Source organism: Carassius auratus, chromosome 45, assembly GCF_003368295.1.
Source record: "Carassius auratus strain Wakin chromosome 45, ASM336829v1, whole genome shotgun sequence".
NCBI lineage: Eukaryota > Metazoa > Chordata > Actinopteri > Cypriniformes > Cyprinidae > Carassius > Carassius auratus.
This window is the reverse complement of record NC_039287.1, coordinates 16,328,796-16,352,116: the sequence shown is the minus strand read 5'-3', so window position 1 is coordinate 16,352,116 and position 23,321 is coordinate 16,328,796. Positions and strand designations below refer to the sequence as shown.

Here is a 23,321-nt window from a genome sequence, read left to right as displayed (position 1 = left end):
ACAGCTCAGACGACTAAGCACGTGTCCACAGTGATGAGCAGACTATACTGAAGGCTAGCTAAACAATTTAAACGCTAGTAAATGACAAGGCCTGCTAAGCAGAAGAGTCTGTGTTTAATAGTAAATATCTTTGTGCTACTTACTGCTAAAAAGCAGGATATATATTGTACAATATATATGATATAATGACCAGAAGATTAAAGAGCAAAATAAAACTGGCAAAAAAAAAGCAAATCTTACCTTTGATGTAGTTGCAATATGAATTAATACGGTTTAGAAAAGAAGTGGTCTACTGATCTAGTTCATCTGGCAGAAGGGCGGACAGACCGTGACATCACTCAAGCCCTCCTCAGTATGATGCATGTTTTAGAAGAAAATATTTTGTTTGCATATTTCCCTTCTTGCAAGTCTACTAAAGGGCAAAAGTGGAATGGCCAGTGATTCATAGGCCTAGATATGGAGTGGAAGAGTAACGTTCAGCACCGTTTCAGATTCTTGGAGGAGTTTCAGTCGCACACGGAGAACAATAAACATTCTTCAGTTCTCCAAAGACTCGGTAGGAAAGCTTCAGAAATACACACCGCTACTGCCTTTTGTACACACGCTGACTTTCCCAGCGCCGCTCTCTCAGGGCAGCAGGCCAGCTCTGTCAATGAGAGACTCCATCGGGAGAAAGAGAGAGACACACTACCCTCTCATTTCTAACTGAAGCTCGGGCGCCTCGGCCCTCTAATACAGCACTTTTAAGCTTGTTAGTCATTTGGATGTGAGTGAGCTCAATGGATACGATTAGTGGGCTTTGTGGTGTCTGATTCCCACCACAAGATTGACCTCATGCATTCATAGTCAAAGCATTCCACTTTTCAAGTTTCGTAACTTACAGCATGAGATACTGTAGTGTGAATACTTTTATCAGTTTACAGTTTGACATGACTCGCTGCGGCAGAGGAGAAGATTAGTAGTGTGTACAGCTTGAATTCCTCACAAGCTTTTGTGGCTATGGAAGACTTGGAATTCATTTAAAAATTAATCAAATGGATTATGTTTATGAGGTGTTTATGCTGTTTTCTTGTCCATTTTGGATATTAAATATCTTTTTCATTTAATGCTTAGCTTAGTTTTTTTTTACTAGAAGCTTCACTAAGGCAAATCCTTTGTGTGTAAGCATATTTATTTGGCAATAATTCGGACTCTGATTTGGAGATTTGATCTCTACGTAGCTGTCTCAAACCTAACCTGTCTTTTCACTGCACCGGCTTATAGACATCCACACTACACAGACGGCATTTAATCATTAAATGTGCAAGTCAGTTAAACTGAACAGCACATGCCTTCATCCCTTTAACTTCAGCAGGTTAGTTAACACAGAAATACCTTAAGAATTACAGATAACAAAAGCTGATTTTAGTTTGCTCACGCTACATCGGTGGATTGTTATTGTTGACACTTTCTCCTTTCTGGCAGCTTTTCTCCGGCGAATCCATTGACAGTGTCTCTCTCTTTGAGCTCAGAAAACGCAGCTGTTGTCTTTCAGTAGGAGCGTTCGGGGGAGGGTCCCTAACTTTGCCCTTTGACCCCTCTTTGCCTCCTTTTCTTGCTTTCTCTTTGATTTTAAAAGAGGCGTCTACCCCCCACAAAGAGCTACTTTTCAGTCACAAACAGTGGACAGAAGATTGTTTTGAGCTCACTTCCATTGATTCACACAAAGGTTTCAGCTAATATTCAGGGAGAAAGAGCTTTTCTGTGTCTTTCCCAGACTTGGTTTGCACAGTACTGTAAGTCTTTAGCCTTCCAGTGAAATGCATTCAAATGAGTCAAATAAAGGTGAATCCTGCATTATGTCTCCAACATTAAAAGAAAATATAGTAAAATGCATTGAAAAATAAAGCTTACACTAAAATAAACTTTTCGTTGGATTTACTTTTAAACTACGTTCTAGTAAATTTAGAATTAAACGGCAAGCAACACATTCAATTAAACATGGGATTTTGAAGGAAGACTGAAATAGTATTTTCCTGTAAATAATTTTCCAGTAATCTCTGGTTTTAGTTTTATTAACATGATATGAGGATTAATTCACTGGATTAGCATGAATTGCTCTGTTGGTACACAACTTATGTATGTGTGTTTGTTGAGTTATTTGACAGCATGACTGCATTTTCTCACACACATGGAGTCAAGCCATGTAAACCACAGGACAGTGATGTGATCTCATAGACCTTGCTTTATTTCTTTACCCTTATATAGCAATGATCTGTTCTCAGATCAGGTCACTGGACTGGGACTCTTCAGGCTAGTGCAAATGTCTTATATTGACTCAACATCTTGATGTTTGTGGTGTCAAAACCCGTGTGGATCCACACTCTCCCTGAAAGAGTTTCTTTGTGGTCTGTCTCTCATTCTCACTTTCCTTCTGTCTCTCAGGGCTGGACGACAGTCTCCAGCAGTATGTTCCTAACTTCGAGAGAGAGAAGATCAACGGAGAGCAGCTTCTGAAGATTTCCCATCAGGATCTGGAGGAGCTGATGGTGACCCGCGTCGGCCATCAGGAGCTGATTCTGGAGGCCGTGGATCTCCTCTGTGCATTGGTCAGTTCTTCAGCTCACCCCCGTCCAGTCAGATAGGGTTTTGGCTTCTACACATCCAATCAGATTTCCTGGAGAAACCATCTCCAATCCTATTTATCTCTGTCAGGAAGTATATATAGGTGCTGACCTTTGCCCTCCTCTTTAAAGTATCTAGCATAAGTTAGGTCTATGTTTGGCATAGCACACTACCATGCTATTCTTCCAGTTCCTGCAGTGTTTAGTAAGTATGCTGTGTGCAGTATGTAGATTTTCTATGTTCATAAAATATTAAGATCTACTGTAGATTTAGCCTAAAAATAGCCTAAAATTCCCAAATTATGCAGTGTACAACACTGTACAGAATACTGTATCCCACAATGCAACGTGTTCAACTTGAACTTGAATTTCCAGTGTGGCAACATTTTTTTATTGTTTGTTTGTTTTTATTTTTAAAAAGGGACAATACACATTAATCAACATGAGCTAACAATTCCACCATGTAAAATTGATAGATTTAGTCATTCAGGCTAATTTTCATCTGTAGTTACTCGCAGGTTGATGGTAAGAACCCTTACGAAAGGAAAATATATTTACCAATATATTTCTTAAAATATATTGTGATATATTGTTATATATTATTTTCCCTTTTTATTTTCTAATATTTTATATATTTGAATACATTTAATAATATATTGATGACACATATATTATATAATATATTGCAAAATATACAAATGATTGCCGCTTTCAATATATTGCAATATATTGGAAAAAATAAATATATGTAAGAATATATGCCAATATACTGCAATATATTTTTGTTTCATAAGGGAAACTATCCTTAAATACACAAAGAAGAAACAAACATATTACAAAAATGAAAATACAATAAAAAAGTAAAAGAAAATCAAAAAACACTTGTTTGATTATCCAATCAAATGGCTCTAGTAAAAGAATAATTTTTTTTCCTAATAACTTAATTAAGTAGAAGTGGAGCCAAACCATGCAGAATTTTAAACACAAGTAAAATATATGCAAATGTAATAATATTTTCCCAACTTAAAAACCCATATTTAGTTAGAATTTCACAATGATGATATGACTTTTATCCAATATTTTCAAAGCCTGATAGAGTCTTTCTATTGATTGCAAGATAGCCCTTATGAAACAACAATATATTGCAGTATATTGGAAAATATCATGTAATATATTAGGCATATATTCTTATATATATTTATTTTTTTCCAATATATTGCAATATATTGAAAGCTGCAATCATTTGTATATTTTCTAATATATTATGTAATATATGTATCATCAATATATTATTAAATGTATTCAAATATATAAAATATTAGAAAATAAAAAGGGAAAATAATATATTACAATATATCACAATATATTTTAAGAAATATATTGGTAAATATATTTTCCTTTCGTAAGGGAGTCCCACCTGTCTGTGTCCAGTTGGTGAGACAGTAATTCATATGTGAAAAAAATCATAGCATTAATGTAAAACTTTGAGGCCTCAGTGGTTAAATTATTCCTAATATATCTAAAATATTATTTTAACCTGTTTTTTTAAATGTCAGTTGTGAATCAAGTTTTATACCTAGATATTTATACTCTTGGACTACTGATAACCTTTTATCTGCAACTGTGACATCTGGATCGGGATCTCTATTTGCATACTTTGAAAAAACCATACATACAGTTTTACTAACATTAAGATTTAACAAGAGTTTTTTAACCAATTTGTAATCTTAACCATTTCTGCTGATAATTCATCTCCCGCTTGTTTTTTAGTTTTAGCATGCAAGTATATAATTGTATCATCAGCATACATCTGACTATTTACAGCAGGTGCACAAACATCAGGCAAATCATTAATATACAAACTGAATAAGAGAGGACCTAGTACCGATCCTTGAGGTACACCAACTGAATTAATAAGTGATTGTGAGCTTTTATTGTCTACTCGGACACACTGTTGACTATTCTTTAAATGTGATTTTATCCATTTAATTACGCTTGTTGAGAGATTATAATTTAACAACTTTTTAATTAAAATCTTATGATTTACTGTGTCAAATGCTTTCCTTAAATCCAGAAAAACAGCTCCCACCACACCACCTTTATCTAATTTTGCTTTAATATTTTCCAAAAGACGACAATTTGCAGTTTCTGTTGAATGGTACTTTCGAAAAACAAACTGCATCGGATGCAATGAAAATGATGTGTTTTTCGGAGATCCAATTTTCAGCAATTTTTGAAACTATGGGGGGAATACTAATGGGTCTATAATTACTAATTTACATATTATTGCACTGCTAAATGTTAAGACATTTTATGGCAATGGCAATTTGTGGTCAAAGTGGTCAAAGCCAAGCACATCAGTTTCTCTGAAGAGTTTTATTAAAAGTCATGCCTGCACTCAGGCCACATAAAGCTGTTATCATTTCAAGAATAGCTTGAACACAAGTAGCTTAACATTGTGACACATATGCTCTTATCTAACATTAGAAGAGAGGTTTCTCCCCAGCATGAGCTCTGTTATAGGTGGAGACTGCCGTGAACAGGAAAGCAGAGTTTTCCCAGGCATTCCGATCAGCTGTTTTCTCTCACTTCCTTCCCAAGATTTCTCCTCGCTCTCTTTTTTTCTGACAGTATTAATGACCACAAAGTGCACCTTAAAAACATGTAGTGAACTAAGGGAACGTTCTGCCTGTGTAAATCCATGTGTGTTTGTGTGTGCAGTGAACAAACCCAAAGTTGTAGACAGTGCTGATTCTTATCGCACAAGCCGTGTTAGCTGCCGCTCTGTCCCGACACTGCTGTGGATATGAATAGAGAGGGTCAGCTGGAACAAACAGTGTCCACTGTGTCCATTCAGACTGTATTCGGTCAAGATAGGAGACTGACACAGGACCTTATAATAGGAGACCGCACCCTAAAGAGACACTGATGTTGATTACTTTTTTTTTTTCGCATGTATGTGAAATAGTACTTACCGTCGAACTAAAGTAAGAAAGCTTATACAATATGTATGAGCATAAAATTTGTATATCATGTAATATATTAGGCATATATTCGTATATATATTTATTTTTTCCTATATATTGCAATATATTGAAAGTGGCAATCATTTGTATATTTTGCAATATGTTATATAATATATGTATCATTAATATATTATTAAATGTATTCAAATATATAATATATTAGAAAATAAAAAGGGAAAATAATATATTACAATATATGACAATATATTTTAAGAAATATATTGGTAAATACATTTTCCTTTCGTATGCCCCCCCCCCCAAAAAAAAGAATTATATATATATATATATATATATATATATATATATATATATATATATATATATATATATATATATAGATATAGATATAGATATATATAGATAGATAGATAGATAGATATAGATAATATATTAGAACTCTGTTATATTGATATAAATATATTAATTAGTTTAATATTCTCTAATATTGATGATAATCAATATTGCCAAATTATTATATATAACATTTTCCATACTGTACATTATTGTCTCGTGATGCCTAAACTCACTTTTTAAAATGATTCATTGTACACTCAGAAAATACTATTATTATACTGCTTTAGCTAAAAAATAAATAAATTAAAAAAAAACAGTCCAAAAATGTTTAGGCCTAAATCTAAGATTTGTTTAAATTGCATTTAAAATTTAAATCCATTTAACATAAACAAACTGATAGACTTATTGACGCGTTAGTCATATACGAATGAAACACTTAAGAAACTTTAGATTCTACACTCAAAGAATCATTGCATAGTTTTTTTTATTTATTGACTGTTTGCATCTATTTGATTTTATTTAAATAGTCATATTTTCAAAATGCATTTATTAAAATTGCTTAGAATCATCATAAATCTGTTCTTTTTGAAAATTAAATGTATTCTGATAAAAAGTACGAAGTATGGTTAAAATATTGCTAGCTAATTTGTATGCGATTGACATAATTTCGATTGATCGGCGCTAAATATATAAACCTGGTTATTTTGTAATTAAAACACATCCAGTTTATTCGTACTATATATAATTCTTGCTTGTTTCAATTATGCATGACTGACAAATATCCATCACATTTTAAGTTTATAAGTTCATGTTAAATTATGTAGTTTTATGGTGTTTTTTGGAGGTTGACAGCACCTGGTCAGTGAGCAAATAACAGCAGTGAGTGAGCTAATCCTTTACATCCGTCCATAATTGTACAAAGATTGCACAAAAGGTGTGTTTCTTTGGAAGACTGCGCCTGCAGCACACAGTAAGCAGAAGCTTTGTGTGTGTGTGACATGTAGGAGCTCTACCTGTCAGACCGGGTGGCTTTCACAAGGATGTTGTTGAGAAAAGATTTACCTTAGTCATTTTCCGTTTGTTTTTAAGCATCGACCTGTTCTAAGCAGAAGTGAGCGGAGAACCACAGAGGAAGTGTATGAAGGCTGGAATAGACATTGCGGTGTTGAATTTGTGAGAGGTCAGCAGCTTCAGCACTCATGGGGAGAATGTTCTGGAAGATATCTCCTGGAGAGCAGGAAACAGATGTGACCCACCCACCTGTCAGAGAGCCCCCCGCCCAGCGCTCGCACACACACACACACACACATACAGACAAACACACAGTCAGCTAGCGCAGGAAAATATGTCACGCCATTGTTCCAGTAGTTTCCGCCCGGCGGATTGAGCCTCATCTTAATGTATCTGTTAGGTTTGTTAGGTTATTTTTACATTTGCTTTCATGAGGACGTGCTAAAGCTCTCTGGCTCGGTTCCACTGCTGTAAAGAACCATTTTTTTTAATACAATAGAAGACAGACTTGTCTATTAACTATTAATAGAGGAGTCTGGACGATTAACAACAACAACAACAACAACAAAAAAAAAACTAAAACTAAATCACTAGTTTTTCTCATAAAGACAACTACAAACTTACCAATACCTGTCATGATTAGCCTGAATATTAATATTTTTGTGCGCCCCAAAATGACACTTTGTTGGCTGATCCTGTTTCCAGCTCTGATAAATGATTTAAAGAGCCAGTAAGATGAAAATTCTAAGCTTCCTATCACTTATTATAAGTCCTGTACAATAGGTTTAAATCCATCCAAGGTTAAAAAACATTGTCATTTTGTCAAAATATCATTTTAAAGTTACCTCAATTCTCAGAGATCCCCAAACGGTTCGCCCGAAGCTGTTCAAAAGATTCAGTTTCCTTAAACCCCACCTTTCGGTAGCATACTGTGTTCTGATTGGTCAACTAACATAACCAGTTTGGATTGGTTGTTCCGCACACACCTCCGCGGTAAACAATGCGTTAGCATCTTTTTGGGGTGAATTATGTCTTATTCCTCTCATTGCGAAGCAAACAGTAAAATAAAAAACTTGAGAACAGTCTCGCTGCTTTTTCTTCTGTGTGGGTGTATTCAAGCCGAGCGCTTCATTTTGAATCTGAATAGCGCGTTCAGCGCGGGGGCGTGGTCACATTAGATATAATGAAGGGAGACGTTAATAACGGACATCGCGTTGTTTTCATATGGATTACTTTATCACAGAATATCTGTTAGCAGCACTTGTTACTCTTGATTTTAATGACGTGTTTGTAAATGAAAATCAGTGCAGAGAAAGGCTGCAGACAGCACACATACTGATAAGACGCTCGGGAGAAAACAAACACATTACTTCATAATCATACTTCGCGTTGTGATTCGGAGATGCTTGTTGGTCTAAATAAAGTTGGTAATGAACCCTCTTTTATGGCCAAACGCTTTGAAAATCCCGCTGTACTCACCGAGATTAGAAAAGCAGTCATCAGTGAAATGTTGTGAACACAACAAGGATTTGTTGTACTGCTCTGGTATTGTGGTAAAAATTAATTTTAGCCATTGGTTCTTCTGATCTTCATTCTTTGGCAGTGAAAATAAAACAAACTTGCCTTTACAATTAAAAACACACTGTCTCCTCGACATGATGCTCTCACACCAACCAGAGCGTCTGTGTGTGTGTGTGGGGGGGGGGGGGTCAGAGGTCAGTTTCTCCCAAGACGGTAGGCGGAGATTATTATGCAAAGTGTTCCTAGTGACATACATAGAGATGGGCAAAAGATTTGAAATCTATAACGACTCGTTTCAGCGATTCAGAGTCGACTCCTTACTTTAGAAGCCAATAACTTTATAAATTGTGTACTTTTTGGTTTAATTACTTTGCACATTGTTTACACTGATGGACAGCTACATCATACATGGTAATACAGGTAATTTTTGATTTCCCATCTGTGGCTCTTTAAAAATAATAAAAGTAATAATAATAATAGTGGTGACTTCATTTCTTGTACTTGGGTCTGTATATCTTGAAGTTTTGACTCCTTCACAATTGCAAATGAAAATTTTTATATTTCAATTTAACATTTCTCACAGTTTTAACTAAAGTATATGTTACATACTTGACTTACGTCTGTGACTGTATGTCACAACTGCAACTTAATATCACAACTGAGACCTTTTATATATATTCAGCATTGTGGCTTAATGTTTCGTAATTTAAGTTTTTACATGTCAGAATTGTGATTTACTTACACTTTTGCAAGTTTTTACAATTGCAAGTTTATCTTAAATATTATTATTATATTTATGGTAATTAGGACTTTATAGCTTGCAATTTTGACTGTTATCACAATTGTTTTTATATTTCTGTCTTGTGATAAAATGCAAGACAGAAAACCATTTCAACTATGGCGCGTCTATTTTCCTATTTTTTAAACAGGAGATTTAAATAATCAAATGATAAATAGGATATTATTAAATATGAATTCATTCTTCTTCCAAGCATGTGACATTGTATTTCCAGCAGACGGTCATGCGACTGACCATGTGAGCAGTGCATTCCCAGGTTTATAGGATCACAGAACTCATTTCTCCACTGTGAATAAATCGCCATCCGAATCCATGAGTTTTATTGCAGAGGTGCCATGTGCATTTATTTTGACAGACGCCCACATGAGAAACTGGGCTTGCATTTATGGTTTTAGTAGCTGAGACACACTCAACATGAGTTTTGAAGGACTAGATCACCTTTAAAAAAACAAAAATAATATTATTCATATTCATGCATGTGAAATATTGGCAGATCGAGATCCGTTGTACCAAATTTGACAGCAGGGATGCCAAACATGATTGGATGAATTCCAATGTGAAATGTTACTGTGATCTGACAATGTTTTTTGTGTTTAATTTAATACTCTGTGTGAGAGAGATTCTGCTCTTAATTTCTGGCAGTTGAAGAGTGCAGCTTGAAATGAACAGAGGGTGGATTACCCCTTTTCATTCCTTTAATAATTCTGCCATCATGAACTCATCATAGCTAAAGCTCTGTTATAATAAAAAACAACAGGAGAAGATTCCAGAAGAGCACCTGCATCCTCGTTGAACTCAGTTCAGGTTCAGATTTCTCTCAAACACCTGTATTCTGTTGTTGTTGCTGACCAGGCCAAAGTCTCTGCACTTTTTGGCAGACTTGAAGTCTGTCGGTCGGTGTCTGGCTGGGTTTAGGGCTGAGACGGCTTTCAGGAATCCCTCTGAAGTCAGGCAGTGACCATGTTCAATGTGGAATGTGATGGGATTTTGAGCTGGAAAGGTTGTGAGAATGACCCTTGCGCTGTAGCCACTGTCACATGGCATTACAAACACCACATACTTCCCATTTCATATCAGTAAAGTGGAAGATACACAAACGGAAACTGCTTTAGGGCTTGATAAGCGAGGCATTTGATAGCAAGGCACTGTTAGCATTACTATTATTATTGCTTATGATTAGGGATGTGAATGAACCCCTAAATCTAAATTGTAAACTTCAACCTTTAAGTGCATATATATACAGTATGTGTGTGTATTTTTTACTCTTTTTAAGGGTAGGCTAAGTATACTTATTTTTTTTACAAGAGTGAAAGATATCTTTTGGAATTGGTCACTTTTTTTTTACTTGGGCCAGTAAGCAACCATCCAAAACACCCAAGCAACTGTATAGCAGCATGCAAAAACATAGTAACACCCAATACCCTAGGATTTTGACTTCTGAATGGAAAAGCACCACTTTCTTTAGACGTAAAATCTAGATTAATCTAAAAAGATTGTGAATGCTTTTTTGTCGTTGCAGAACTGTGGCGTGGAAACTGATAACTTGAAGACTCTGGTGGGTCAGATGCGAGCGGCATCCAACAACTTGCACAACTGTGCGTCAGAGCGCAGGAAGAACCCTTCTTATGATGGAGGAAGTCCTAACAAACCACCTAACGTGTTCCTCACGGCTGTGGTGGAGCTGATAGGGGCTGCCAAGGGCATGCTGGCTTGGCTTGACAGGTGTGTGAGATTTACACACAAACACACTCTTTCTGCCTCTTACAGACTTCACCTAACGTAATGTAAAGGCTGTGCAAATGTTTGGAAGAAATGGTAGGACAGAGGCCTTTTAAGTCAGTGAATGCAAATCAGTTTGGTCACATTCTTACTGGCAGCTGTCTCATCAACTGTTGTTTTGGTTTCTGCGTTCAGTCAAAACTCTTTAAATCTTTCCTCGTGATGTCATACACATGTACACATACGTTCACTGCATGTCCGGGCTCGAAACATCACATACCAGATCATACCAGATGTGTGAACATCTCATGAGCTCCACGTTGTTCTGTTTGTTCGTCTGCAGGACTCCCCTCACAGGAGTCAGTGACTTTACATCAACCAAAAACAAGATCATTCAGCTCTGTCTGGAACTGACCACAACTGTCCAGAAGGTTTGTTTCTGTGTTCTTCAGCTTTGATCTCCTAGTCAAAGTCTACATATCTAGTTTAACTAGTTTTATTAAAGTCAAAAAAATATTATTTGACATCACTGTTTATGGAAATGTTTTATTTGGTGTTTTAGGTAACAATTGCAGGCTGCTACTTTTCATTCACCAAGTTTGTATTGAACTATTCAAAAAAGATAATTTGAATAATAATTGAATTATTTGTTTGAAATATAAAAGTTTTTTTTTATTTTATAATTACTTTTTAAAAATGAATTAGGTCACACTTTATTTTAGGGTCCAATTCTCACTATTAATAACCATTAACTATGACTTTTGCCTCATTTAACTCCTTATTTGCTGCTTATTAATAGTTTATAAGGTAGTTGTTAAGTTTAGGGTATTGGGTAGGATTATGGATGTCATGCATTATATGCACTTTATAAGCACTAATAAACAACCAATATGTTAATAATAGACATGCTAATAAGCAACTAGTTATTAGTGTGAATTGGACCCTATACTAAAGTGTTACCTTGAATTATTACATTCTTATTGAGTGCATTTTCTTTCTTTCTTCCTTTGTAATTGTTTGTAAAAATGTCAAAATATTTATCAATAAATGCACGTCTTACCAGGTTAATTAAAACTAAAACTAAAAGCAGAAAGAGAAAAAAATACAATTTTGCTACTTGAAACAAAATAAATAATTTAATAAAATACAGATTTTAGCTAGTTGCCAAAATAACTTAAACTAAAACAAATTAACTAAATATATTATATACATCATATCAGAGTTATACTTATTTTCTGAATTGGCGAAACCACTTCTCAAGACATTAAATTCCCTTTTTTGTCGAAATGTCTAGCTGCATTAAAAGAAAGTGTCCTGTGTGAACAGCATTTATTTGTCAGAGTTATCACTATTTGAGAACAAAAATTGTAAATAAGATTTAATTGTAAAAAAAACCTGTAATTTGTAAAAAAGTCAGTTGATCAATTATTAACAAAAGTAACAGCTAATTCAAACATCATGTCAAACAGTAGTGTAGTAAGGTATGTCTCGATGAACTCTTTAAGCACACAGATGTGTCCTGAAGCACACAGAAACATATGGTTTCACTGAGCCGGGGATGGGCGGCTCATAACTGTGATCGATGTCTTCGTAGTCTCAAGCAGCACAGCCCTCAAACCCTGCAGCAATTATCCTGTCAAACTCGTCTTTAAATCAGAATGAACCCCTTCTCCATCTCTTTGTCAGCGCATTCCATATTTCGAATCCTCATATTACATTTCTTAAATACTTTCTTTGGTATTTTGATTTCATGTTTACCATTGCATATTTTCCTGCGGGAATGTGGCGTCTCATGCGAATCCTCCCATTGTAATTGCAGGACTGCACAGTGTTTGAAATGGAGGAGAAGATATTAGAAGTGGTAAGTAGAAAGTCTTGCATGCCATACTTCTCTCGGGTCAGATATTCAGCTGTTATCTGTGATGCATCTGTGTTCATTGTGAGTGTGGAGATGCAACTGGATTGTTCAGTTTGAGATGTTTTCTTCAGGAACCACTGAAACATCCTGTGGTAGATAACACAATCGCCATTAAAGGAATGTTTTGGATGCAAAAACTGTGTTGCTGTGGCTCAAGTGATTGAGCATTGCATTAGCAGCGCAAGGTTGTGGGTTTGATTCCCAGGGAACACATGTTAGGTAAATAATGTTAGCTTGAATGCACTGTAAGTCGCTTTGTATAAAAGCGTCTGCTAAATGCATTAATGTAATGCAGTACAATAATTTCAACAGTTTGTACAGAAAAACAAACAAACGTTACATTATCAGTTTTCTATATATGGCTTTTCTGCAATCCAGTCTCATAAAAATGCAAGACCATTTTTTTACGTACCTCACTGCATGTTTCGCAACAGTTTCAAAGAGAAATGTCCACTGAGTGGCGCTAAAACACAGGTTTAATACGTGAACCCTGGCACGTTTTCATTATGTTAATCTAGTTACGTACTGTTGTGTTTTTGTTATGTTGCTTCTTGTATGTATTGCGGCAATTCAGAATTCAAAGATCCGGGGACCGTCGCTAAAATGTATGCCCTATACCAAACCCAACCCTAAACCTACCCGATAGTGTCAACAAATGAAAAACTGATATAAAAAACGCATTTGTTGATGTCGTTTCAACTAACTTATATGCAGATTTGAACGGCTTTGTCCAACTGTGGTTACATGGGATTCGAACTGGAGCTCCTCGCCATCTCCAAGTCCATCTCCGAACTCCGTGAGATACCGAACAAACCTACCGCCTCTGAAAACCCATAGATATAAAGCTGGATATCTGCGATATTAATGTTCAGAAGCATCAGTTTTCAAATCTCCCAGCATATTAATATTGTTTTGAAGTCGCAACATGATATTCTTCAAGTAATTCTGCGAAAAAATACGCTTTATTAATTTAAACTCTGTAAATTTATGTGAAAAGGAATAAAAGGTGTCAGAGTTTTACTGCCTCTAGTGTTCATTTCTTTTGGAAACTGCAGTGATACGTACTTATTGGTATGTATTTCGTGTCTCGCTAAAATGTGCACCCAGATACGTTTATGCCATGAGCCTTTTCTGGCATAGTAAAATTGCTCGGTAGCCCACCTGGTACAGCACTGCACTTGTGATGCAGAGCACTTGGGAAAGAATCCCATGAAATGAATCATTATAAAAGAGCTCAAACACAATTAGAAGCAAGCTGAAGTTGACATGGTTGTGTCAGCAAATGCATCTTTATCACAACTGCTTTAGGTCACATTTTTTTCAAACAAGCACTAACCTTTTAGCACCAATTAATCACTGGTTATTTCATTTACGAACTGCCACAGTACATATAACAACCAGTTTTAGCACCACTCACTGGACGTTTCTCTTTAAAAATGTCACTAAACAATGTAATATTTGGCGTAAATGTTTTTACAATGAGTCTGGGTTGAGCCTTATGAAGTCCTACATATGAATCATATTCTTTCTGTTCATTTCAGTCAAAAGTTTTGACCGGAATTTGCGATTCCACCATGAGGATGACCTCTGACCCCTTAAAGAGTCAAATAACCTGTTTGGAGGAAGTCACCATCACTAATATCAAAGCAGACGAGGGACTGGTGAGTGTCAACAGCTTCAGCTCACGACCCGCTGGAATTGTTTGCTTAACAACTACATATTTTCTTTAAAGGGAATGTACATCAAATCCACTTACGATGGGCTACACGTCATCACCGGAACTACAGAAAATGTGAGTCAACAGATCTGTTGTAGCATCATTCAAGCCACAGTCTGTGACCAATAGATTGCCGAGAACCACAAGAAACAGAGTTCACAAGCATTACTTCAAATGATTCATGACGTCTGTCTGTTTCACCCTTCAGTCTCCAGCAGACCGAACTCAGAGGATTCATGCAGGCGATGAGGTGATTCAAGTCAACAGACAAACAGTGGTGAGTCCATGATAGTGAGGAGGATTATGGGTAATTGTTCTGACCTAAAAGAGTGAGAGGAGACAAGATGGTGAGCTTTTGTGTCGAACTGAGTAAACCTGATCCACGGGAGAGAGCGGGAGATGAAAAGGCCTTTTGAATAACCATACTGTTATGAACACCTTTATCATTGTTTTGGATCAGTGCTGTTTTTTATTCACCTGATATTTACAGAGAAAGCATTGGGTTGGTGCCTGCCCAGTTGTATTTGTACAGCATAAAGCTATTCAGACTACATTTGCTCAGCTACAGGATCAGCTTTCCCCCATTTATGATCGTTTATGTCCCGAAGTCCACCCTTTTCAAAAAGAAGTGCACTTAATTTTATTGAGTGTGCACTTGTAGTATAAAAGTTAAAAGTTAATACATTTTAAATGTACTAAATTGCAACTGCATCATAACAAATGAGTTATTACCTATATGACATTTATTACATTTATGATTATAAAAAGTTTTCATTTTAATTGAATAAAATGTATTGTAAAATTGTAAATAACATAAAATTAATTGCCTAAGAACATTACATTAAGTTTGTACTTAGAATTCTTGGTAACACATTTATCCACTATTTAATTCCCTCAATCAATTCCTAATTTGCTGCTTATTAATAGTTAGTAAGGTAGTTGTTAAGTTTAGGTATTGGGTAGGATTAGGTATGTAGAATAAGGCATTTGTCACGATCATTAGATGGAGTGCCCATGAACTTCAGTAGAGGGCACTCCACTCAGGACCATTCCACCCATCAACCACCAGATGTCACTTGGACTCTAGCACCTCTCATCTGTTGCACCACACCCAAACTACATTCCCCATAAGTCACTGCATCACAATCACCTTGCCACACCTGCACCTCATTCATCAGCCAATTTCCTTGCCACACCTGCACCTCATTTACACACACATAAAAGCAGCACACTCTCTCTTACTCACTGCGAAGTCGTTTAGTCTGTATAACATTTTCGAGCGTTTCTCCCTGTGTTTATCATTCCCGTGTTTGATCTTTGGACTGATTACTCCGACTCTGATTATCTGCTGCCTGCCCCGATCTCTGCTTGTTTCTGGTTTCGACTCTGGTTATCCCTGACACACCTGATGCCATTCCTGATTTCTGCCTGTTTGACCATTCTTTAATAAAGTGCTGCATTTGGATCCGAACGTCTCTGGCTCATCATTACAGCATTAATATGTGCTTATTCAGTACTAATAAATGGCTAATATTCTAGTTATAAGAAACTAGTGAAGAGACCCTAAAATAAAGTGTTACCGAATTCTTTTACAGTATATTATTTCTGTAATAAGTTAGTAGTATTCTAAAGTGTACTTCTGTTTCACAAGGGCATTTCCGTCTCAGAGCAAATAAATAAATAAAACACATTTTTCTTTTTGTGAGAGTTTAAAGGAAACACATTTTGTACAAAATAGCCACATTTTGAGACATAAAATCAAATTTATGAGGAAAACGGTACAACTGTAATTGTGAAAAATACAGTTATCTATTTAAGTAAATAATAAAAGTAGAATAATAAAATATATGCAATCATGAGACATAAAGTCACAATTATGAGAAGTACAAGTACAAGTACAAGCAATAAAGGAACGATTATGAAAAAGTCGTGGTTTCAAGAAATGAAGGCAAAACTGTAAGAGTCACCCATAAACAGATGTACTGCTTTCTTCTCAGGTGGGCTGGCAGTTGAAGAATCTGGTGGAAAAGCTCAGAGAAGATCCTCAGAGTGTGACACTGATGGTGAAGAAAAGACCATCGGATACTTGTGGCTTCACACCTGCACTGCTGAAGAACATGCGCTGGAGACCCCCAGCCGTCCAGGTATCTCCTTCAGTCCATTTCAAATGGAATAATATTTCACAGTTGTACTGTATTTTTGATTAAATAAATGCAGGCTTTGTGAGCAAAAACATTTTAAAATCCTACCGACCCCAAACATTTGAACACTTGTGTAGACTGTTTGAAGGCGGCAAATGACAGCTTGTGAGGGGTTTTCTGCCATTTCTCTGTGTTCCACATTTGAACAAACTCCATGAACCTTCATTGTTTCAACACGAGTGGATGGATTTGCATGGGTGTTGTAGAACTAAAACAATGCAACATTTCTTCCTCTGCTCACAAACACACACACACACACGCACACACACACACATTAACTCGCCTTTGAAAATGCATGTTGATGTTACATCCACAGCTGGTTTATGCTGATTAACAGCAGTTAAGATTTCACATCAGGATGTGTGTTTCCACCTGATTAAAATCCCCGTCCAAATGTCACACAGCCATTGATTTTCGGAAAACCGTAGGTAATATTAGTCCATATGGACTCTCCCAAACACCTTGCACCTCACACTGTAGACTACAACTCAAGAAAACAATTGTCCTTCAATGAAAAAAACAAAACATTTTTAATATAAAAAAATCCATTATAAAGAGGTACTTTGATTTGTGGTATGAAGATGAATGCTACTTCAAATCAAGCTGCTAATTGTATTCCTAAAAGCAATTGGACTAAAATCAGGCATTCTAGTTTATATATAATGTACCTTTCAATGAATGAAAGCCCTACTTGCCAACAAACATCTTTCTTAATATCTGTTTATGCAATTCACATAATCCATAGAGGAACTTACTGAGTATAAAGACTATTATGGGTTCTTTCTACAAAAGTAGAACAATACTCTTGAAATGATGTGGATTTAAGGCCATTCTTGCTTTAGCAAAATCTACGATTAAAGGCTTTAAAAAAGCCCGCATTCAACAAAAGTTGGCATGTCTTGCTGGTCCCAGAGAAGAAAAAAATATTTCAGTACAAAGAGCCTTAGTGTTGTAATTTGGTCTATGGTTATCAAAGGTCTATGGATTTAAACAAAGCAAAAATTATAAGCTCAGTGATCCAACTAATTTCATTTAAAGATTATATTATGAAATTTCGCAGTTTTTTTCCCCACAGCTATCATATGTAAATATACCTTACTCCGGGCAGAATGAGGGACTCATTTATTTGTTTGTTTTAGAGCCCATTGCATGTGCCCGCCGCCCAATCATCCAGAAATCCTGTGCAAATCAAGCGTCCGGAGAAACCTGCCATTCTAGATCTCTATATTCCTCCTCCTCCTTCCATGCCATACAGCCCACGGTCAGTATCTGTTTCTCTGATTATGTATCTCCTAATATTAAATCAATTACTCTGTGGCTCTGTTGCAAAATATAATGAGCTGCATTGCAGTACATTACAAATTATGCAAACTTAGCTCAAAATATACTTCAGTTTTGGCTCGTATGCAACACAGACACTCGGCAATTCAGCAATTATGATAGAATATGTACGATAACGATTCAATTTACAGCATCTTCATCAATTCATTAAAAAGCATAAACATTCCTGATGCACATAATTTATACATCATTTTGTAGAAGTATGGCTGTAGAAATATCTTCTGAATTATTTGCAAAACAGGTACATCACCATCTTGAGCTGGCCAAAGTTACTCGAACACACCTGACATTGTAATTTCGACTTCCCAACTTGTAAATACAAACTTTCCACTTTTGGTTTAACTTGGTCTGTTAATGCTGCTTTATCTCTGTATGTCTGTAGAGATGCAGAGACGAGTGAACACACAGGTGTGAAGATGAGACCAAAAGGTTCAGAGTCGCCCAACTCATCTCTGGATTTAGCCAGTAGACGGCGTTCAAACATCAGCGATTATAACAGCAAAGTTAGCATAAACCCACCTGAGGTCGGAGTCCCGCAAGCGCGAATGAGACAGCGGACACCATCCAGAGGTCAGTACCTGTTCAACCCTTCGTGACTTTATTTTGTAACATCACTAAAGTAACTTCACCATGGACTGCACTTTTTTTTCTCAGAATTGTGTGATAATTCGAAATAAAAAGAAAATGTATTTCTATTGAGCTATCTATTGAAACTTTCAAGATGACTAGTCCACTTCAAGTTGTTCTTACAGCAAAAAAAAGTCAAAATCATAAGGTTTGAATCAGTTTGATGAATCTCCAGAATAAATGAACTCACTGAATCAGTCAGAGCCGTTACTGAATCAACATGAACTGCAAGGTATCTTGCATTCTGTTCTAAAATGAAGCAAGTTGTTTATGAAAATCAAATGACTACCTACCTAACAAAAGTATGTTCTAAGAAGAACTTTTTGCTAAAGTTCCAATTAAGTTATGAAAATTTTATTTCCGAATGCTCTCTGATCATTCAAAATGTCAAGATTTTTAAATGTTTTAACTTTTTTTTTTTATGCAAACATTAAATGGGCATTCCATTTTATAATTTTAACATGATAGGTTAATAAAAAAGTTAAGTTAAACAAAGCTTCAAAACAAAATCAAATAAAACCTGCACAGAAATAAAAGAGGAGACTCATTTGATTCCTTGACGTCTGCTTTCTTTTCACTCTGAGCTTTTAAATAAAAGCAAAGACTCAATTAGACTGATTCTTTCATTGTGCATGTGCTTTAGGGAAGCCGCGTCCCATGTCCATGCCGGTAGACACTTGCCTGGGCACGTCGGACTCCACCTCCAGACCCTGGGCTCTTGGAAGGAAAGGTAAGTGCAGCACCTGTCTGTTTAAACTACCGCCGAAGGGAGTTAATGTCCAGCAGTCAGTGTAAACATTTCACAAGCCCAATTACATGGGCAGGAGCAGACAAAGGTCAGATAACACTATGCATTGCATTTTTGTCTGTTTGTCAGTAACTCAAGGGGTAATCTCTGTATACCCATAATTCATCAGTAAACATGTGACTATATACTATAAGACTATATACACAAGCAGAGTTATTTTCTTTTTTGCTACTGAAGAATGCCTGTCATCATAGCTAGTCAATGGCAGGTTACCATGTTGCATCATGATTTTTTTTACATTGTTGCTTAGTCTGTAGTCTGGCAGAGGCAGACTTTTGAGGATAAATACACGTAAATTCAACTTTGTAACTTATTGCCACAATGTAACTTAAAGCGATAGTTCATCCAAAAATTGTAATTCTGTCATTAATCACTCACCCCAGTCTCTTTCCAAACCCGTAAGACCTTCGTTTATCTTCGGACCACAGATTAAGATATTTTTTATGAAATCCGAGAGCTTTCTGAACCTACATAGAAAGCAACGCAACTGATGCATTCAAGGCCCAGAAAGGTAGTAAGGACATCATTAAAATAGTCCATGTGACATCAGTTGTTCAACCATAATGCTATGAAGCTACAAGAATAGATTTCTGTGCGCACAGAAAACAAAAATAACAACTTTATTCAACAATTTCTTCTCTTGTCACATTGGCAAAATTTCAATGGAATATTGTAGGCAAAAAACTCTCCTAAGCGTAGTGATGTATAAATCGCATCCCACATAAAAGAGACAAATCCAAGATGCCAGCGCGGTCGGACGCAGCGGCTACTCTGGGTCCTAAAAACTGTGTTTTTATGTCAGTTAATCTTGTTTCCTCATCTTCGAACAGTCTCACCTTGTCGCAAAATCATCAGATAAACACATCTATGATCGACAGAGCCTTTTGAAAATTGGCAGTGTGTACAAACAACAGTATTCGCCGGTGACTACTGAGAACCTGCTGACGCTACCCGCACAAAATGGCAACGCCGGCAGTGTGAGAGGGGACAGAACCGCGGCAAGCATAGAGGAACACGAGCTAGGCTAAGGGCTAACCCCACTAGACCAGAGAGTCCACCACTCAAGCTCTCAAACATTCACTCTATGGAAAATAAACTGGACTTAATGCAACGCAGTCGTCTACACAGCATGAGACAAGTGATTGTTGTTTGTTTTCACTGAAACACGGCTAAACGACAACACCTCGGACTCCGCTAGTAGATGCACTGACTTGCTACTGAGCACTGAGAGATACAGCACTGTCTGGTAAAGGCTTGCGGGGCTGGCTTGTGCGAGTACGGCAACGAAGAGCGGTGTAACCATGCTGTGGTAATGAAAAAAGTTTATGTTTGTGAAGTGTTAATCATTCTATCTGCCGCAGGAGTTCACGGCCATTGTTAGTGTCGCAGTTTACACCCCGCCATGTGCTAAAGCGAAGGATGCGCTTCGTGAGCTGTACAGCACCATCAGCGAACAACAAACAAATAACCCCGATAGCTTTTTTATAATAGCTGGTGACTTGATGACCACGCAAACCTAAATACAGTTTTGCCAAAGTTCTACCAACACTTAAACTTTGCAACAAGGGGAAAAACACTCTGGACTTTTGTTTACACAACAGAAAAAACACATACAAGGCTGTACCCTGCCTCCTCCTCAAGTCTCGGATCGCATCTCTGTTATGCTGACACCAGGCCACTTCTGAAACTTGCCAAACCGGTTCAAAAACTCATCACATTTTGGCCAGATGATGCTACCTCAACACTACAGGACTGCTTTCAGTGAACAGACTGGAACATGTTTAAAGAGGCAGCCACCTACAACAACCTCGCAGACCCGCAGGAGTACACTGAAACTGTGAGTGCTTATATCAAAAAGTGCATTGATGATGTTAAAGTCGCCAAGACCTTCACCGCACATGCAAATCAAAAGCTGTGGTTGAAAACAGAGGTTTGTGGAATGTTAAAGACAAGATATGAAGCATTCAGATCAGGAGATAAAGCAGCCCTCAAAACAGCAAGAGCCAATCTGTCCTCTGGCATCAAAAATGCAAAACGGTCATATGCTCAAAAAAATCTACATTCACTCCACAGACAGAAGTCACAATGAACCTGTGGCAAGTCATTCAGACCATCACTGACTAGAAGTCCCTGCCACAGGCCTGTGATGACGACACATCCCTCCCGGATGACCACTTTTATTCATGGTTTGCAATGCAGAATGACACACCTGCACAAAAACTACCCATACCTCCCAATGACCAGGTGCTCTGTCTGTCTCCAGCCGACGTAAGGAAGACCCTATCCAGGATTAACCCATGCCAGGCTGTGGTTCCTGACAACATATCTGGCATGTACTGAAAGACTGTGATGCACAGCTGACAGATGTCCAAAACAGATAACATCAACACCTCACTGAGCCAGGCAGTCATCCCCACATGTCTCAAATCCACAAAAATCATACCAGTACCAAAGTAAATCACCTATGTCCTGTCTAAACGACTACCGTCTCATGGCACTGACTCCAATCATGGTGACGTTTTTTGATAGGCACATCATCAAAACCAGCCTCCCCAACAAACTCAATCAGCTCTAGTTTGCATACCGTCCAAACTGTTCTACAGACTATGCAATTCCCTCCACCTGGCTCTTACCCACCTTGAAAATAAAGACTCTGATTCGTTCATCATCTTCAGCTCAGCATTCAACACAATAGTACCACAACAGATCATTAATAAACTAAACCTGCTGGGCCTTAACAATTCCCTCTATAATTGGATCCTGGACTGTCTAAATGGAAAACCTCAGTCAGTCTGTCGACCACATCTTCTCAAGCACTACCACACTGAGCACAGGTGCCCCACAAGGCTGTGTGCTCAGCCCGCTGCTCTTCACGTTGCTGACCCACGACTGCACTGCCAAGCTCAGCTCCAACCACATCATCAAGTTCATGGATGACACAACTGTTGTAGGTCTCATTAGCAACAGTGATGAAACACACTACAGAGAGGAAGTGGCAAAGCTGGCTGAATGGTGTGGAACTAACAACCTGTCCGGCTGAAAAGAGCAAGTCTCCCTCCACCCATCGTCACCACATTCTACAGAGGAACCATAGGAAGCGTGCATTGCTCTTTCTGGTATAGGAACTGTAGTGCAGCAAGACCCTCCAGCGGACAGTGGTCACAGCTGCAAAGATCATCGGTGCCCCTCTCCCCTCCATCCTGGACATTTTCTACACACGATGCTCCAGCAAAGCCAAAAGTATCGTGGAGGACACCACCCATCCCTCCCACAGTCTCGTCCAGCTCCTACCATCAGTAAGATGGTACCAGAGTATCAGAGCCTGCTCGGCCAGACTGTGAGAGCCCTGAACTCAAATCACCCCACCCTCCTCTGAAACCCCACACAAGCCTCCTATCTCCTGAAACATTGGACCATCTCATCACCTCAGCTCCACCCCTCAAACACCCCCCAACCTTACCACATCACAGAAGAGCTGTCTGAATTTTTTTTGTGTGTGTTTGTGTGCAATTCAAGTGTGTTTTGTGCAATTCTCCTCTATGTGCACTAGACACTTTAGTCACACACTGCTGTATGTACATAATCCAGCTGTTCCCCAGCCAGCTGCTTGACTTACGATGTTTCTCTTTGCACATGTAGAGTATAATGTGAAGCATTTGTATAGTCTATATATTTTTTCTTTTCCAGTCTATGTATAGATAAACATTTATATATATATAGTATATTTATAGTCAGA

The 23,321-nt window shown here is 37.4% G+C and overlaps 1 protein-coding gene across 1 annotated transcript in view; it reads left to right on the top strand.

The window, feature by feature from the left end:
- cnksr3 (cnksr family member 3) overlaps positions 1-23,321 on the top strand; it is a 47,558-nt gene that overhangs the window by 4,495 nt on the left and 19,742 nt on the right. Inside the window, exons 2-12 of the mRNA XM_026232679.1 lie at positions 2,425-2,588; positions 10,774-10,976; positions 11,317-11,404; positions 12,793-12,834; positions 14,433-14,552; positions 14,624-14,683; positions 14,817-14,885; positions 16,606-16,752; positions 17,949-18,070; positions 18,533-18,720; positions 19,421-19,507. Of these exons, the coding sequence (XP_026088464.1) occupies positions 2,425-2,588; positions 10,774-10,976; positions 11,317-11,404; positions 12,793-12,834; positions 14,433-14,552; positions 14,624-14,683; positions 14,817-14,885; positions 16,606-16,752; positions 17,949-18,070; positions 18,533-18,720; positions 19,421-19,507 (1,290 nt within the window). The remainder of the gene's footprint in view (positions 1-2,424; positions 2,589-10,773; positions 10,977-11,316; positions 11,405-12,792; positions 12,835-14,432; positions 14,553-14,623; positions 14,684-14,816; positions 14,886-16,605; positions 16,753-17,948; positions 18,071-18,532; positions 18,721-19,420; positions 19,508-23,321) is intronic.